At 36.9% G+C, this 20002-nt stretch overlaps 1 protein-coding gene across 1 annotated transcript in view; it reads right to left on the reverse strand.

Moving 5' to 3' along the window:
* Positions 1 to 367: 367 nt before the first annotated feature.
* Positions 368 to 20002, reverse strand: part of LOC126967753 (cholesterol transporter ABCA5-like) — a 77625-nt gene continuing 57990 nt past the window's right edge. Inside the window, exons 21-36 of the mRNA XM_050812425.1 lie at positions 18958 to 19309; positions 17752 to 17938; positions 17338 to 17454; positions 16800 to 17019; positions 14893 to 14980; positions 13881 to 14049; positions 12830 to 12991; positions 11923 to 12123; positions 11171 to 11331; positions 9247 to 9454; positions 6974 to 7065; positions 5604 to 5694; positions 4891 to 4972; positions 3370 to 3490; positions 1936 to 2099; positions 368 to 668 (exon numbers count right to left, since the gene is read on the reverse strand). Of these exons, the coding sequence (XP_050668382.1) occupies positions 562 to 668; positions 1936 to 2099; positions 3370 to 3490; positions 4891 to 4972; positions 5604 to 5694; positions 6974 to 7065; positions 9247 to 9454; positions 11171 to 11331; positions 11923 to 12123; positions 12830 to 12991; positions 13881 to 14049; positions 14893 to 14980; positions 16800 to 17019; positions 17338 to 17454; positions 17752 to 17938; positions 18958 to 19309 (2522 nt within the window). The 3' untranslated portion in view covers positions 368 to 561. The remainder of the gene's footprint in view (positions 669 to 1935; positions 2100 to 3369; positions 3491 to 4890; positions 4973 to 5603; positions 5695 to 6973; positions 7066 to 9246; positions 9455 to 11170; positions 11332 to 11922; positions 12124 to 12829; positions 12992 to 13880; positions 14050 to 14892; positions 14981 to 16799; positions 17020 to 17337; positions 17455 to 17751; positions 17939 to 18957; positions 19310 to 20002) is intronic.

Consider the following 20002-nt stretch of genomic DNA (forward strand, 5'->3'; position numbering starts at 1 on the left):
ACAATCCAACTGAGTTAAAATGTGTACTTCATCTACATAATAATTGTTTCTATAACTAAATATTATAAAGCTAATATTAAATATACACTTATATTCATTTACGAGGATTTTTATTACGATTCAGCACCTCTTGCTTAGCTGTGGACTGTCTAAAGTATAATCTCCCATCTCTTTCTCTATTTAGGCTACAGACACTCTTTCTCTTTCTATTCTTATATATTGCCGTTGCTGGATATAAATCTGGATATGACTTAACTGCCTCACTTTCTTAAGTCAAATATAAGTCTTGTTCTTTTAAATCAATCCACGGTTATACTATATAAAAAGATTAATATTATTGTAATGTTTTCCTCAATAATTAAAAGCGTTTTAAAACTATAAAAAGTATTTATATTTAAAACTTTTCTTCTATATGTATTTGACATTGATTTACGCGGGAAAGATGACAAAATCACAGACAATTAATCCGTTTTCATACGACAGTGGCAGTTACCACAGATTACATAAACATAATTCTCTTGTCAAGTGAATCACCCACTGTTCTTAGTCTATTATCTAATGCTATTGATCCGACGAGTCAACATTTTCGCTTTGTGCAAACTTCAAGAACACTTGTTCAAGTGTGGTTTGACTGAAACTGTACTCGAGGATATTTAGTTTCTCTTTAGCTGTAAAAAAAGAGAATGTATTAATTAAAGAAATATTTTATTTATATACCTAAATGAAGAAAAATAAAGTGTGTGTGTACTTATGTATGCATACAGGAAGTTATACTTCTTTGGCCTAACGAAGCAAAAATCGTTAAAATGGTCGTTTTAAGAAAGAACAATTTGTAAATATCTTGTTAAGATGGCTTTGACAATTAATTATTAAATAATGAATACGGCTGTTTGGGCTTGAATCTTTTGCCTGTCCTAATGGACGAAGAAACCAAAAAAAAAATAACGAATGACGCAAACGTCAGAAAATTTTAGGAACCAACTTGCACCTGAACCTGTTACTTTGTTTTACAGTGATGCGCGCGCACCTTAAAATTTCACTTTTATCATTGCGAATGGAACTACCTTAGATAATTTATACGTCTACATAGAGTATATAGTTGTTAGGCAACCGATAAAAACAGGCCAGGAATATTAGTTTAGTGTGCATGACAAGCTACGTCTTACACTCGCGATTTGTATGACACTTTGTGTTAGTGTGCGTGAATTACTCAAATTAAAGGTTAGTTCTAAACTCAATCACAGCTGTCATAGTCTATCTAGACGTATAAAAGATCTAAGGGAACTACTTTTGCGCTACGTTTGTTGCTGACAAAGATTTTACGAATCTAAGATTTTTTAGCGTAATTAGAAGCTTTTTCGAATGAAATAATCTTTAAAAATACAAAAAGGCATTACTGTCAAATAAGGTATTTGATAAATTAGGATTTAATATTCAAGAAGAAGACGAAGATGTTTAACATTCCTAATATTCGTAATATACAGGATGGTTTCTTTGAGAAGGGCGGTAATAGCGAAGTCGGAAACTACGACAGTTAGAGAAAAGTTGTGAAAGGAGTCATGCCGTCCATTTACAAGAAACCAATAACTGCATATTTAGTTTTTTTTTAAATTTCTTGAACTTTTGACGGAAATCGACCCGAATTATTTTTCAAAAAAAATACTGTGCATTTATTACCTGTATTATTGAACCAATGGACTCTGTTGTTGATAAGGATCAAACCATGGAAAGATATTATATTACTAAAAATGAAATGAAAAAAAAATATGTAGTTCCTAACATGGGCACCACCGCTCTTCTCAAAAGACCATCCTGTATATCTGATAGATAACAATAACTAGATGGAATGATGCAAGGTTGCGATCTAGACTAGAACCGGTTAGACAGACTCGACTAACGAGCTATTAAAGATATTTCAACATGTAAAGTACGAACCGGCTTCAATTTGCTGAAAACAAGTTGCTAAACTGGAAACAGAATGCTGCGGGACAGAGAAGACGAGTCGTTCTGCAAAACTCTCTTCTAGAACAGCCGCTGGGAATATTTGTGTCACCAGAGCTATTGCTGCGTCCGAGTTAGCTCCACCACTTGACTCTGTTCTGTATACATAAAATCAATAATTAATAAGTGAACATTTTTTCAGGGTTATAACCTTAAAACTATATAGATATTGCTTTTTATGGAAGAGAGGACAAGCGAGCATACAGGATACCTGATGTTAAGGCGAAGAGTAAGCAGAAAACACGCAAACATGGTGTTTTTAGACAAGTTTTGTGGTGAAAGTATAGCATTTCGAGCTATGAACACTACTTAATCCTGTTACACATATCCTTAAGTCTTATTTGTAGGTTGCTAATGCTTGCTGTTGGTCATAGTTAACACTGCCGAGCCTTTTTTAACTACCACCTTTTTTTTTTAAATAAAAAATTGGCTTTGTTACATAAATGGCGGGCCGGCAGCCGTGAACTCATATCGTTCAAGGTCGCTGGCATTTAGTGTCGACTTAAGTGATCACTGCGGCCCAACACCAGTGGTATCACAAGTCACTGACCCTTTAGAAAACTGTACGCGTTTTTTTACAGGTACCCATATCGTATCATCCTGTAAACACTGCATAAGAACCCTCATTCCACAGTTTGGTTGAGCGTGGAAAATGATTCCTTGTAGATCGCACTGCGGAGAAATGCCACATATTCTGATGGTGGGGATGATATCCTAATTTGAGGCGTGTGAAGGTGGAATTCGGCGGCAGAAATCAGGTGAAACAGCTATAATATTGAATGATATTAGAGTTCACAGAACGGTCTATTGTACCCATTTTCTATTGGAGATTATTAAAATTGATGAGAAAATGTCAATAGAGCGTTCTTATTTGCTAATTGGACCAATTATTGGCAACTCGTGAACTTCACTTGTAAATAATGGGATAGTAATGATGTCATCTAACATATAACCTCTGACGTAGAGATCACTTTCATTTGGAAAGGCTGTTGAACTTCAAGATTGTCCTAGTTATTGACAGTAATGAAACGTCAGTCAGAATATGAACCTGATATTTTTGAGGAGTCCTGCCCTGCCCATTACAATGTAGTGCCGCTCAAGATTCTTGAAAAATCCAAAAAGTTCTGAGTGGCACTACCATTGCGCTCGTCACCTTGAGACATAAGGTGTTAAGTCTCATTACCGAGAAATTCAAAAGGTATGGCGCCCTTCAAACCGAAACAATAATGTAAGCATTACTGTTTCACGGCAGAAATAGACGCCGCTCGTCTCTCCGCCGATAAATATCACTGGGCAGCCATTGTTGTACAGGTGTGTGAGAAGAACTGGTAATAATATAAATGAAGGGGATACTAGTTTCATACATACCGTTGATGATGATGCCGGGTCGTAGTAGCGTTGCCCACAAGTGGAGTATTTATGTTGACGTCCACAGTTTCAGTCTCTCCCTCCACCTCCACTTCAGCCGTCACCGAACCACCACCAGAACCTGATGTAGAGAAACGTTCTTTTTGACGCAAGTTTATGAAACACAACCCTTGGTAACTTGAGTCGTTGTTGCGATGATCACGAGGCAATTTAGAATTAAGTTATTCGCAGATATTTTTTTTCGTTAGTGGAAAATCTACAGCTGAACACTTTACAATACATACAGGAAAAACAGTACAGATTCTCACGAGTCGGTAGGTAAAAATATAAACCAATAATTATGAGAGTAGTTACGTACACGAATCAAATGCTTAACACTATTGCATTACCTATCTAATTGCATATTATTAGTTCGACCACCAAATTGACCAAAGTCGAAGTTTTTATTTGCATAAACATGTTAGATTGATGTTACATAAATATTATAAGGTACATGTTTGCCACATTTATGACGTGCAAATTTTATAAAAGACATTTCTAAATCATTAGTAACAATAATATCAATTTAACAATAGATTATTAGCAGTATAATATAATATATAGTCAAGTTTTTAGTTGAAAATATTCATCTAATGAATATAAGCAGTTTTTACTAAGGTATATTTTCAATTTAGATGAGAAATTCCTATTTGACGATACCTCTCTTATTATTTTTGGGATGTGATTATAGATTTTTATGCACATACAAAAACAGTTTCTCTGAAATAATGTAGTTCTACAGCAAGGTACTTGTAGTTTGGTGGGGTCCCTGGATGGGAAAAGAGAAGTGTTTTCCTGTTTACTGAATTCGCTAAAATTTTTTCGAACAAATATACAGCACTCAAATATGTATAATTCAACAATTGTTAATAAGTTATATTTTTTAAATACGGGTCTGCAGCTTTCAAGGGGTTCTTTTCCCGCTGCAGCCCTCAAACATTTTTTTTGCGCTATTAAGACTATTTATTACTGTTGAGTTACCCCATATTATGATACCATACCTAATTATAGATTCTACGTAAGCATGGTAAGCCGTTAAAGCCGCTTTTTCCGATATAGTTTTTTTTATTCTCCTTATCGCAAAAACAAACTTATTAAGACGTTTGCATAATGATTCAACGTGAGCTTTCCAATTACAATTTCACAAAGAACTCATTTCCTAACTGACGCTTAGTGGAATCAGAGCTGCTACAGTCAAGATCGAATTGTTATGATAATTTGTTAAAGTTATTGCTGACACGTACTATGAATGAATTTTGAAAAATAGTAGATATATTCCTCCCTTTCGTTATCTCTTATTGCGTTTTACTACTTTAACTCTCGAATGTAACTCGAACCACATCTATATTAGTGCCAGCAGTTTTCAACTCCATTTTTAAAATCATTAACTTTTCTAATCCATTTAGAAGCAGTAGCAGCTAAAAGAAATAAAAATTTTAGTGTAGTTTTTCAGAGAATATGAAATTTATCACGGTATCATACCTTCATCGGCTTCTCCCAGCGACGGCGAGTTGACACCAGACCTCAATGGAGAAGGAGACATGGAGAGCTCGCTTTCAATCATCTGGAACAGCACAAGACATATTTAATTTAGAAGCTAGTAGAAGTTGGAATAACTGCAGGTATGTGCATTGCTCAACGAGTATTGCCACGACGCACGCATTATAACTCACTATCCTGCTTCATCATCAGCCGGAAGACGTCCACTGCTGGACAAGGCCTCGCCCTTGTAACGTACTCCAGCGATTTTGACCAGATCGTCGGTCCATCCTGTGGAGGGCCTGCCAACACTGCGTCTTCCAGTACGTTCATGCGAGGACTTTACTTTCATGCTTACAGCCAACCAACTACTAACTGACTAGTACGGATTTATATAATACTAGCTGATACGGCAAACGTTGTTTTGCCATATAAATTATTAAGTACCCCGCGCTCACTGATTGTATGAGTTGTCATACTATGTAATGAGTGTCCTTGACTGGATTATTTCTATTGATTGCGCGTGCGCATGTCCTCTCGCTCAGTTGCCTTTGCTCGTATTCTCAAGTAGCTCTTATATGCTAAGCTGATTTGATTAAAACAGTTCTTAAGCCGACGGTTTAACCCAACGAACACTTGCGACGGCTTCAACGAGTCACCAAAACTGTTCACAATATTTCGGCATTTAAAAATTGGAGTGAATAAGAATTGCTTACCGCTGATTTGTGACTGTTTTCTCCGATTTTCATTTCCAGGGTGTAGCCAGCTCCATACAAATTCTTCAGGTGTTGTGTTGAACCGATGCACCTGTGAGATAAAATAGTTATATTATATTTTGATAATATGCGAAACAGCATTCTGATGCCCACTTTCTTCCCCGGCGAGAACAATTTGGTCTTAAGTTTTGGCCTGACATTGCTGTAAGGTTGCTCCCCCCAGAATACGAGGAACAGCCTTGTCCTGCAGATACATAAGGAGGAGGGAATTCTCCGGGCTCCGCCAGTACCCCCCTGGGGTACAGTTTTGTTCCCGTCGGTAATTGCTATGGTATTGTAATATCCCCAAAAGACATGTATGTATATGCGATATGTCTTTGGGGTTTGACAGCCCGCACCTAAACGGAGGGACAGAATACCGGGTTTATTTCAAGTTTTCCCTCTCTAAGATTGGAGACGTCAAATGCTTCATGATATTACGGACGTCGAAATACCTTAGACCCCTATTACTACGCCTCGGTAAAAGTGAGGGAGGTCAATAGACCTCACTGCAAACAACAGGTTTGGAACAACTCAACAGGTTTAAACCATTCCAAAGCACTGATAACGGCATTCAACAGTTGAGGAAGCGCGTGAGGTTTGAAATAATAGAAGCAAGTGGCGTTCTATTGTCTCTGCCTACCCCGACGGCTACAAGAGTGTATGTGTGTGTGATAATAAGCGACAGAACGAGCTGATGAATGGATCGGATCACAGCCAAGTGTGATAGGGTCTTACCTAACATAATACAAAACGACCTTTGACTTATCGTGCTGTAATACGTAACCAAATACGTAGTAATGCCATCATGCCATGGTTTAATCGCTGATACGATGCAGCGAAGGTATTTACTAGTGGGAGGCTCCTTTGCACAGGATGCCGGCTAGATAAAGGGTACAACAACAGCGCCTTTTTGTGTCGAGAAGCAGTTATGTGTGAGCATTATTCCGTTTCGGTCTGAAGGGCGCCGTAGCTAGTGAAATTACTGGGCAAAAGTGATTTAACATCTTATGTCTCAAGGTGACAAGCGCAATTGTAGTGCCGCTCAATATTTTTGGGTTTTGCAAGAATCCTAAGCGGCACCACATTGTAATGCTCGTCTCGTGGAGCCTCCTGGTAAATGGCCTTAGTGGCCTCTTACTTGGACTCCCCTATTCTTTTTTTGCCCCTGGGAAGCACCGACTATTAGCATGCACAATCTATCATAATATATAATAACTAAACTTTTCTGACAGTATTCACAAGCTATATTCTGTTAAGAAATCAAGAAGGCAAAGGTTTAATTATTGCACGGAACTTAATGGTTTTAAAGATTAAAATATATGCCTCACCGCAAACCTCCCTTGACCATAATTCCGACTCTTGAACACAAAGCATCAGCCTCCTCCATGGAATGTGTGGTAAGAATAGCACCTTTCTTTCCCTGTAAACAATAACCTTAATTTACTTAATACACCTTGATTGAAACTATGTTCACCTTTTAATTAACAAAAAAATTGGCCAATGTAGAAAAGTTACGAGATTTAAATGCCGACATTTTATGTTCTTGAAACTTAGATTAAGGATTGGTTTCCGCTGAGCTCCAACTAGATACCGCAGGAATACTACTCGAACAATGTGTGACGTTGACGTGCCACAAGTTCTTTTAAACTTTGCTAATAATTGAAACTAAAATGTCGGTTTGCGAAGTACTACGTAAAAATAATACTAAAAGAAATAAGAAAGACACTGGGATCACAAATCATCAGTAAGTATTTTGTATTTTATTAATTTCAATGTAAAATAACACGAAGCGTATGTTACAAAATTTGAAAGATGCCATTGAGTGCTAAGATGCTCTGCACAAAAGCATCTAATAGTTCCGTAATTAAAAAAGCAAATGTTCATAAGTAGTGCGGTATCTAGTTGGAGCGCAGCGGAGACCAATCCTTAATCAAAGACATGAAACTTAAAAAACTTACTAAATTACATCTTAAACTTTTCAAAAATTCTCCCAAATTATAGACATAATACTCACAAACAACATAAAAACTTACACCACTACTGCACCTACAGTACTTACTAGTGGTTATCAGTACTACTGCAGGTGCGAGCGGGGACACATTGGAGGCCGGAAGCTGGATCATGTTTGATTAGATTTATGATTAACATTGTGAATTTTCGATATGCATAAATCCATACGTACAATCTGGAACAGCTTCTGAAGCACCATGCATGAAGCACTTTATGAAGGGGGATCTTCCCCTGTCACTCAAACGCAAAAAATTTGCCATGTGCATCCTGCCCATCCTAACTTATGGTACATATACTCCAGGTTTCTCAGCAAGCTATGGATCACAGTATTCTGGGAGCCATACTAATCGATCACGTTAGAAATACGGCGCTCCAGAACTGGCATTGCTGATGTGGGAGAAAAATCCGCCAGGCTAGAGTGAAACTGGGCCGCGTATGTCGAATGCACACAGACCGATGGGCACAGGTCGTCACGCATTGGAGCACCCAATCAGGATGGGCAAAGACGTCGAGGCATATCCCCAAAACGATCTGGATGCCTAAAAAGGACCTGGTCAGAGCTGGCACAGGACCGCCATAAATGGAGTAATGCAGGGGAGCCCTGTGCCCAACAAGGGGGCTCCGATAGGCTAATAAAAAAAAAACGAGCGTACAAAGAACACATTTCAGAAGTGAAACCTGCATTGTGCATAAACCTCTAAACTGCATATGAAGTCCTGGTACATGTTGCTAGGATGACACATGATATCAACCACTATGAAAGACATTACTATCATCGCTAACATATTTAGGATCTCCTGGGGTCTATGTAGTAATATGTCGTGCGCATGAATCAGGATATATTAAGATATACTCGCGTCATACATAATGAAATGAAAAATGAATAAAAACTTTATTAAAAAAGTGTGTGTGTACTAATGTATGCACGCAAGAAGTTATACTTCTTTGGCCTAACGAAGAAAAAATCATTAAAATGATTTAATCCTCGTGCTATTCTACGTTTTTAGAAAGAAAAATCTTGTAAAGATGGCTTTGACATTAATTTTTAAATACTGAACACGGCTGTATGGATTTGAACTCTTTGCCTGTCCTAATAATGAAATGGACAAAGGAACCAAAAAAAAATTAACGAATGAAGCAAACGTCAGAAAATTTTAGGAACCAACTTCACCCTGTTACATTTACGTGTTACAGTGGTGCGCGCGCATCTTAAAATTTCACTCTCATGATTTTGCGCGCATAAAGAAGTATAACTTCAATTATTAATAAAAAAACAAACCGTACAGAATAATACAAGTAAAAAACTTACAAAGGTAAAAAATAAGACCCGAACACACTAAGACACTTATGACAATCTCTTTTTTAACTATGATCGCCTGGTACCAAAGCACTGTATAATGCTTCCTATCTCATTTTCTCTCACGTTAAATTTTATGAATTTATGTGTCCGTCTCTTTTTACTATCGCTTCTTCTTTTCATAGACATTAAAATCACAACGATGCTAAAGAATTTTTCACTTGAAAAAGATGAAGGCAAACATGCCAATAGGAAGAACAACCAAACTCAAATTCGCATAGAAATATAGCGCACCTGAAAGCTAGCCAGTATGGTATCCCAGAGGAACCGTTTACTCCTGGGGTCCATGCCAGTCGAGGGCTCATCCAGCAACACGACTCGGGGACACCCGACCATGGCCAGCGCGAACGACAGCTTCCGTCGTGTTCCACCCGAACACTCATCAGCATTTTTACTGGCGTGCTCCATTATTTGTAGGCCGTTTAAGTACGCATCTACGATCCTGGAAACATTATTAAAGTTAAGTCCTGGTGATCCAATAAATTTTGTTAAGGAGGGTTATACGGCTCCTCAAGAAACAGTACCAGAGGAATCACAGGATCGTTGTCAGCGTTTAATATAACTAATTGTTACAGATCGAGATACCATGCAGTAATTAAACTAAATTAGTTTACATATCTTTATTTACTTAATATTGCCACACAATATTGACACACTTTTTACACAAATTATCTTGCCCCAAATTAGGCATATACAGACTGTGTTGCAAGACAACGATATATTTATTAAAATATACTTACTTAAACATACATGACTCGGAAACAAACATCCATATTCACTTAATACATTTTAATAGTTTCTTTATTTATTGAATTAATTTAAAAGCTAAAATAAGTTTTTATTTTATATAATATCTCTATCTCTACTTCACCAAATGTTTGCAGATCAGCTCTAGTTTATAAAGCAGCAAACATGCTGAGTTGGGACAAATTTATAACGTATAGAAATAATATTCTACAGTTTTTTGGTTTAGTGTTTCTTTTAATATTTAAGTATTTTCTTATTTACGTGTACCTACTACTACCTATAGATATGTAACAAATAAACATTTTTTTCTGTCTTTCTTTTAAAATATCTTGTCGTATCGTCCCTAAAACAACGCGCAAAGAAGATCATTCCATATTTTGGTGGTACGGAGAAGAAAGTTCCTTGATATCTCAATTTCTCTTCGTAGTTGATTGTTATAAAAAATATAGTAAATTTAATTTTAAATACATGCAAATAAAATTTTATGAACGATGCGGGACTCGAACCAACTGAGCTAGACATTCGGGTGATGTATCGTTTCGTGGAAGAGCGCTCGCAAGAAACGCGAGAGGTCGTGGGTTCAAGTCCCGCATCGTTCATAAAATTTTGTTTTCAAATTTTATTTGTGTATTAATCCCAGAAGTGAGACATCTCAAGTCAATTTCCTAATATGCAAATATTGGGGTTGAGCAGGTTTTCAACTGTAAAGTAGATCCTGTAGATGAAGCCACAACCTGAGAGTTGAACAAAGCATACAAGATTTTATGACAATACGTCACTCGAACGGTTAGCTCAGATGGAAGAACGCTCGCAAGGAACGCAAGAGGTTGTGGGTTCGAGTCCCGCATCGTTCATAAAATTTTGTTTTTAAATTTTATTTCTGTATTAATCCTAGAAGTGAGGGTTATCACTTTTAAAACATAACATTTTTTTAAAAAACATCAACCTGCCACCACAAGTAGCGCTCGTTCTTGCTTGCATGACGTATTGGCTAGCCATCGCCTCTCTCGACCATATTTAAGGGAAAAGAACGAGCCGTTCCATGTCACCGCCACAAGCAGTGATATTTAAGCGAGCATGACGAAGCATGTCACGAGAGCTCAAGATTGATAAGTACATAACTCTCCTCTGCATCATACGATTAGATTTCAGCGCGTTTTGTAAGAATTTTCTTGCCTCGCACAGCCACTTTGTGGAATCAATTACCGGCTGCGCTTTTTCCGAACCGATACGACTTAGGGACCTTCAAGAAAAGTGCATACTCCCACCTTAAAGGCCGGTAACGCATCTCTTGACACCTGATGTTGCTGATGTCCATGGGTGGTTGCCTCAACTCTCCCCATCCCATGAGCCTCTTGCCCGTTTGCCCCCTCTTATATAAAAAAAATTACGGTTAGATAATAAACAATACCTGGGTGTATCAGCTTTGCTTATCCCTCGTATCGCCGCGTAGCACTCTATATGCTCCCGAATTGTGACGTTCTTCCATAGCGCGTCATGCTGTGGACAGTAACCCAACATCTGGAAAGCACTCGACTGCGCCTCTTCTATATTCTTTCCGCCCAACATTACCTGAACCACATTTAAATATAAAACTAACGTTATCCAAGAAAAGATTTATTAAGGCTGGGGACCGAGCCAACGGCCTTGAGAAATCGAGCGGGGCTAGGTTACTACTCTAGCACAAGATCGCCATAGTTTTAATTTAGAATTAGAAGCATTTTTTATTTATTGCACACATAATACAGTTTTATTTGCAAAAATAACAAAACTATGTCATGTTAAATACTATTAGTGTTTTTTTCTAATATTAGGGATAAAAATAACATATCCCTTATATAGGTAGGGATATGGGGAATTCAATTAATAGCCACCAAAGTAGGTAAATTTTATTCCAAAATTATTATCCACCATTATTGAATACTGTTAATTTAAAAATCCTGTTTCAGTGTTAAGTACACATAATCTAGTTACTATGTAGGTACTTCTTACAACTAAACTTTGTATGATGATTTAAAAAATATAACAATGTTGGCTTAGTATCCTATACAATCCTCTTAAATCCATCTAATAATTATTTCATTAAAATACTTTTTTATTATTATTTTAGTGTTGATTTCATTAAATTTTGCGATATGGCAACATTTCTCTAACAGATCTCACCGTGCCGCAGGTTAACCGCTCCTCAGCAGTAATAATCTTCATTGTGGTGGTTTTGCCAGCTCCGTTGTGCCCCAACAGGCCAAACACCTCTCCCCCCTGCACGGCCAGCGACAGTCTCGCCAAGGCAGCCCTTTTGCCCCCTTCATTCTCTCCACACCACGAACCCTCAGAACTGCGTACTTTGTACTCTTTCCGGAGATTCTGTCAATTCAAAAAGTAATTAATATTACGACTGCGGCACCTATTTCTACCGTGAAGCAGTAATGTGTAAACATTATCGTGTTTAAGTTTGAAGGGCGCCTTAGCTAGTGAAATTACTGGTCAAATGAGACTTAACATCTTATGTCTCAAGGTGACGAGCGCATTTGTGTTGTTGTAATTTTTGTTTAGTAATGTCTAATACAGATAGAAATGTAATGAAAAAATGAATTTTCTTTTCATACTCTGAACACATATAATTATTTTATGTAAAAAAAGCTTTATGTAAACCGTAAAGAAATGGTTCCAATAATGCGCTATTTGGCGATTTCTTGGGATAGCAGCCTTAAAATACGTTTTATATCGGCTTCTGTATGTGAAGGATTATTTTAACGTGATTTTCAACAAATTCAAATCGTCCAATTTTCTTGATCATGCCTCTGTGTCAAGGACCGATCACAATACGAAAATTATCATTACTTTGACACACATCTTATGTCTCAAGGTGACGAGCGCAATTGTGGTGCCGCTTAGAGTTTTTGGGTTTTTTATAATCCTGAGCGGCACTGCATTGTATTGTGTTGTGTGCCGGGTGCCGGCTAGATTATGGGTACCACAACCCATAATCCTCCTGTTCAAAGGCCTCCCATTCAAAATCATGAGATTTCTCGTTCGCTCCTAAGAAAACCTATAGTCTATAGATACATACGTGGACAAGCAGGGCAGGTGGTGGTGACCGCTGCTGCTGTTGTGACTCCTGGAGCAGCGTCACGACCCTGCGTCGTTCCCTCCTGACGTCATCATCCTCTCCCACCTCACCACCGGCATCAGACTCGGCTTCTAAACACTTGTCTGTTTCGCTCTTTTTCCGCTGAAATATTTAAGATATACTTTTTATGGAAAAGGAGGGAAATGAGCGTACGGGTCCCCTGGTGTTAAGTGATTACCGCCGCGCCGCCCAAATTCTCTTGCAGCACCAGAGCTTGACCAGACTTAGCTCCTTAGAATTTTTAATAGTAAAACATTAGCTAAAGCACACATTGAATAAATTATTAGCGCCTTATCGGTCTGTTAGGTCGTCTAAAAGCTCGTATAAGTCTGTGTTTGTTACATAATTAGGACCTAGTTACGAAAAACTCCATACTTTGTTTTCATCAGAATAGTTAAGCTTATATTATTATTATAGATAATTATTAATAATTAACTTAGGTAAACATAATATGGTTTCATATTTGGTTGCGAAACTGAAGTTGCAGTGGGCAGGGCACATAGCTCGACAGACAGCACATGACTTGGGGCAGTGAAGTCCTTGAATGGCGACCACACACCGTAAGACGTAGTGTTGGTAGACCGCAAGATGGACCGACGATCTGGTCAAAATCGCCAGAGTAGGTTGGATGAGGGCAGCGCAGGACCGATCGTCTTGGCAATCTTTGGGGGAGGCCTTTGTCCAGCAGTGGACGTCTTCCGGTTGAAATGGAAAATAATCTTATTTCAAATAGTTGAGGATAAAATTAGTAGTACCTACTTTCATATTCAATTTGTGGATTCCCTCTAGACAAGACGCTCTAGTATAGCTTTATATATTAAGACCCGAACGTTTTTAACGCTCAGGTAAATGTCCGTAACAGCAAAGACACAAATATTATATCATAAAAACAAAGATGTCAGCAGTCCACGAATAGAACAAAAAATGAACAGAATTATGTTTAAAAGTAGGTCCTTTAGTAGTAGGTGCTTAGTGTTCTTGGTATATTTACCGGACATATCCTTCCCCCAGACTTCACTCTATCGGCAGCAAGGAGTACTATCCCACAAAGAGGGACATGCACCACCATTGCTCCAATCAACACCCAAACTTCTGCAGTGAAGTAACTGGACAAAGCCGGAACTGTACATAGCCCGCTTAGGTTACACGTTAAGTATACCCTGAAATTCATCAGTAAACTAAGGAAATTGTAGACCATAAACCATCACCAAACTTATAGTTCGCTCTGAAGATTGCCATTGTCTATTACTTTGCAATTATTCGTAACAACGTCGGAGTGAACTAAAAATTTACCGAGGATTAATTAGAACACAATTAGTTGCGATTTAATTTAGCTCTCAAAGTAATTTGCCTCTTCCATTCAGAGCTATTTTTAAACCAAGAATTTTTGAATTTTTTAACACTTACATATAAATACTTTTCAGGAAAGCACTTTGCAAATCAAATTGAAATTTTTTTCGAGCGAGTCCTCAGGTATCTCTAACGTGATATCGCCTCGGACTTTTGTTTGGACCTCGTTACTGTCATTGACGAAGCGAAAGACATCGGAAAGACTTGGAGTGAAATTAAGAGAGATGCGATCCAATCGCGTCTCTGCCCCAGCTAGGGTATACAGAAACTTAAGTTAAGTTGTAGGTTCACAAACAAATTATTGGTAGTTAAATTCAGCTCTTTTGCTTAACTTTTTTTTTGCTTAATTTTTGGACTAAACTGGCTTCACTTAACCAAAACAATGCTAAAAAGCCTTCAGATAAAACGGAAAATGGAAAGTTGTTAATTTTTGGTAATCATGTTTTAGGTTAAGAAAAAGCCGAAGAACTAACTGCCAGCGAGAGTTCTAGAGAGTCATAAGATAGACCAAATAATTAATAGATTTCGTTCTTACTGGTATTAAGGAGAGGCATTTTAGTGTTTTCATGTATTAAATTCAAAAAGAATAATTTCCTTGGTATCTTATTAATAAACATATTTTAGATAACATAATTATATAAATATTTACTTACCTATCAACATAATATATTATCGCATATGGTATGTACATAACATCTAAGAAACTAAACAACGTGTGGAGATAAAAAGCTATCTCGCTACCTGAAACAAAACCACGAATTATTATTAATGACTCGCTTAAATTTTTACAAAGGAATAATAATAAGCATTGTCTTATGGGTAAAAACTATGCACTCTCTCTGTGGATATTAAACTACTAATTGCGACAGTAATCACGACCATCATGTTCACGAGGCATCCTTACACAAACAATGAATTGAAGCTCTAAAGGTTGATTCATCCAATATACTTATGATAATTTCTATTTAAACAGTTAATTTAGTACTTTTTATGAAATAATTAACATTATTTAAACACGACTCATATATTGGATGCAGCACCTTACAAACTAATTTGTTATGTATATTACAGCCATTGTAAAATACTCTATTTGATTGAAAAGAGTGGCCGTTGAGTTTCTTACATATTCCTCTCACGAGCTCAACTTTTTTTTTGCGAACACATGGTAAATTCAGTAATATAAAGAAATATTTGTAGTGACGATTCAAAAGCGCTTAGTTTAAGTCTAATTGAATAAAGTTTATTTGACTTTGATGTACAATTACATTCTGGAATCTATATCGATATATTGGAAGTTGCCGGCAAAAGTAGACGTTGGCTTCCTAAGAAACGTGCAAAACAGCAGTCTAAGGACTATTGTATCTTCTCTGTGGTATGCGAAGATTCATGAAATATACATGCGTCTCTGGCATTCCAACAGTGGCTGATATAGAGCATCATCCCAAAGAGCGGATCCCAATTACCTAGCTTCGGGATTATCTGACTATGCCATGGTGAGAGATTAAAAGGAAACCACACACTTTTGAATAGATAGTGGAAAAAGAGGATAAACGATCACCGCCGTCCACATCTCTTGCAACGCTAGAGGAATCACAGAAGCGTTGCCGGCCTTTAAGGAAAGTGTACGCGCTTTTTTGAAGGTACCCATGTCGTATCGCCCCGGAAACACCGTACAAGGAAGCTCGTTCCACAGCGTTGTGGTGGAAGAAAGTTCCGCTCTGTAGAGGAACGCCACACATCCAGATGGTGGGGATGATATTGTAATTTGTGGCCTGTCGTACGAAGGTGGAATTTTTCGGCGGGAATTAGGTGAAATAGTGCTTCGGAACACTTCCCGTGATAAATGCGGTAGAAGACACACAATGAAGCGACTTCTATATGTAACGCCAGGTGATCGAGTCTTCATAGAGCCAGTGTCCGGGAACCAGTCCCCGACAATGATTTTAAGTTAGGTGATGATTGGAATCGGTTCTAAACAAATAAATCTAGAACTGATCGTTACATACAATCGCTTTATTTCTTAACACTTTTAAGCTACCTTTAGTATCTTTTTTTTAGATCTCATTCAAAACTCTTCTAAAAATAAACATTGTGCAGTCAATCACTTCATTTTTTTTATTGAAGAGAAGGTCAAATGAGAGCGCTTGATGTTAAGTGATAACCACCATCCACTTCTCCTTCAATATCAGAGGCATCACAAGATCGTTCCCGGCAATTTTGCAAAGTGTACTCGCTTTTTTGAAGGTACCCATGGATAAATGAATAATTCCTTGAAAACAGCACAGTAAAGCCACAAATCGAGATGTTGAAGATGATATCAAAGTTTCTAGAAACATGACAAAAAAACATATCTCGGTAAAACTTTGTATAACTAGTTATTTTTTGTTTCTTTGCATTATTTTTTGTGTTATTAGTAGCCTAAATTAAAATATTCATGCTAACAGTGGTAGGTGCCTCCACTTCGTGAGCGTCAAATACTTAATTTGGTACACTCTACACCCATGCCTGTTTTATTAAGTACTGCAAAACTAGGCGTCAATGATAATGAACAATGACTTACCCCATTTAAATGTGTCCAAACATGCGACCATAACAAACGGTATGACCCCAACCCAGGTTGTTATATTCGGCATTATTGATTGGGCCGAATCCATCTTGTCAAATATATAAGACAGACAGGTGTTAAAGAGGATAGCTGACGGACTATACAACATTAAGAGACCAGTTAACATTGTGATTGCGGATCCGTTAGTTAAGCTGGGAATATCGTTGATTATAACCTGAAAAATTATAAGATTATTAATACAAATAACAAGAAAAAGACGTGTGGCACTCGGGGACTGCCGCGGTAAAGCTATTGCATAGCATTTTTTATCAACTTATGCAATTATAATTATTTATTTATTCTATTTATGCAGTATTTTTTTTTGATAAAATTATTTAAAAAAAAAGCAAACGGGAAGTGAGTAAAATTTTACTTACAAGATTTGATTACAGACTTAAAACAACTTATTTTAAGACAACGTATGTAACATTGGACAATGGGAAAAAGAACTACATAATAAAAAATAAAGATAAAGTACTTATTCAATACTTACTAGGATTAAAACTCCAATGCTAGTAATTATCATAATGAATATAAGAATAGTAAAGTATGTAATGAAATACATAGTCATAGATAATCCGTTCACACGTAACTGGTTCTTTGCTTTTATCTGAAATTGAAATAATTCATTGTTACCGATGTAATGTATTGCAACCCCGAAAAATTCTAATACATGGCCTCAAAGTTTTGCTTACACAACAAATTTTTATTCATCTGTTTTCGTTACAAAAACCAAAATTGACTTGTAAGTAATTGTTAATCGAATACTCACAATAGCTATGACAATATTTATTGACGTTATTTATATAACAAAGATTTGAATTACAATTGCCAGATGTATATATTGTAGAGTATCGGTCTAATGACACGACCTTGGGGAACTACTTAGAAAATTCAAACAACTTACTTCTCTATCATACACAATGTCTACAGCTAAAGTTACAGGCACCAGGGCGAAAATCATTCCCATGAATATGGCACAAACAACACTTCCTAAATTGAACTCTTCAGGCTGTTCTGTTTGTTGGAACGGATGCGTTAAAACTTCTATAGGCCTAAATTTTTCTAACTGTCCAGACGCAGACATTAAAACCCTGTAATTTTTATTTTATTAATAAACATACTAGAAAATATCTATTAAAATTATCAATTAATTGTTTTGCTACAATTCGAGGAATTTAACGCTTCCCGATATTTGGACATCATTGTAAATGTGATTATTGGCAGATATACAGCATGACTGGTGATACACTAAGATTACTCGGAGATGTGACATTTGGCGATAGTTTATGAAGAAAAATACAATCAAATATATCACCTTAGTTAACTACTTGTTTTGAAAAAGGAGGCCAAACGAGTACAAGATACACCTGATATTAAGCGATCATTGCCGCCCACATTCTCTTGCAACACTAGAGGTAAAGTACTTGCTTTTTTGAAGGTACCCATGTCGTATCGTCCTGGAAACACCCGCATAAAGAAGCTCATTCCACAACTTTGTAGTACGTGGAAAAAAGTTAAAAAACGTGTCGTGCGAAGGTGGAATTTGGCAGAAGGAATCAAGTCAAACTCTCCAGACTACTACTACTTACTAAACTTTACTGAAAGTTAAGTGGGTAATTAATTACCTTCGCAACGCATAGTCTCCACGCGGATACACGGGTTACTAGTCGCGGGGCGCGAAACTAGAAAGCGGATGATAGAGTGAAGATCGACCCTCTTTCATAAGTCTTTTTTTTTATAATTTCAACTGGGTCTATACACTTTTCACGAATGGTATCGGAACGAGTATCTAGTAATGTATTTTTTTCATATTATCACAACACGATTCTAGGCTTCAAATAGCTGAAAAGTTGCTGTTGTAAATCATCTTCTCGGTTGTAATTAGTAATCTGTGGTTCCCCCTCCTAAACCAATCTTACATACACAATAATTTGACAAGCTCAAGCAAGTGATTCGCACCCGAAACCAAACGATGTTTGTCTAACGCATATTTGCACTTCCAAAAGTCAACAATGACAAAATATCGGAATATTCAAAAACCCTAAAATTAAGATAAATATCCCTTTACTAACTAGTGCTAATAAATCAATTGTAGCAAAAAATAACTAACCTGTAAATGCTATTGTCCAATAAATTAATAATAATTGGCAAACTGTGCGTTAGAGTACTATTGTAATAGGCCAATATATTTCCGTAGGGGTTTCTGCTTTCTTTCAAACTAAACGCCCCAAAATTTTCCATATCTAACAAACTTGAAAAATTTCCATCAAAAAATCCTGTGGGGTTTGCTCCTAAGCTCTCTATTGAGTTTCTAAAGTCATCAACAAGTTGAAAATTGTCCTGTTCTGCGTGTAAAGCTATTGGGGTCCTGTTGACGTACACGTTTGGATCTAGTTTCAACGGTTGCATTCGAAAAAATACTATTTGACGAGATTTTATATACAAACCCAGAGCACAAGAGACTGAAACAAAATTATTAATTAGTATTTATATGACATCAATAAGTTTTATTAAAATACTTTTTAGAGGATCGACGCATGAATGCTGCCCGAGAACATGATACTGTTACGTAAACCTAACAAAAAAATTATGATTTTTTTACTAAAATAAGTAACATAAATATTTCGTTATATTAACAAGCGTTTCTTTTTAGGAAATGGGAGTATAAGGACCTCATGATAAAGGCATTGTCCATTATTGTAATGGGCAGTGCCGCTAGATGCACCGTAGCTATTGAAATTACTGTCCTATGAGACTTAACATCTTATATTTTTGTCTTCATTTTATTATAATCTGGCACATTCATTGGGACATTCAATAATATGTGTATCCTACTGGTATTTATGGGCTTTCGTGGTGAATGGCTTATGCCAGACCCACTATCTTTATTATTGTACATCTGGTTCGCTAGTTAGGAGATCTTGACTCATTTTGCGTTTCAGTCTTCTTTATACTGTTCTTTTGTTCATTAAGGCTTTTGATAGTATGTTAGGATAACATAACAACTTTAGTCATAACAATTGCAGTCGGTTTTGCCCAAAAATTTGTGTTTCAAGCGGCACTGCAATGTTGTGGTCAAAGTGCTATGCACTATATATATATAAGGTTAATATCTTGTTGGTCTCGTCACCTCTCATAATCATCTATCGGTTTTT

Source organism: Leptidea sinapis, chromosome 13 (assembly GCF_905404315.1).
Source record: "Leptidea sinapis chromosome 13, ilLepSina1.1, whole genome shotgun sequence".
NCBI classification, from domain to species: Eukaryota; Metazoa; Arthropoda; class Insecta; order Lepidoptera; family Pieridae; genus Leptidea; species Leptidea sinapis.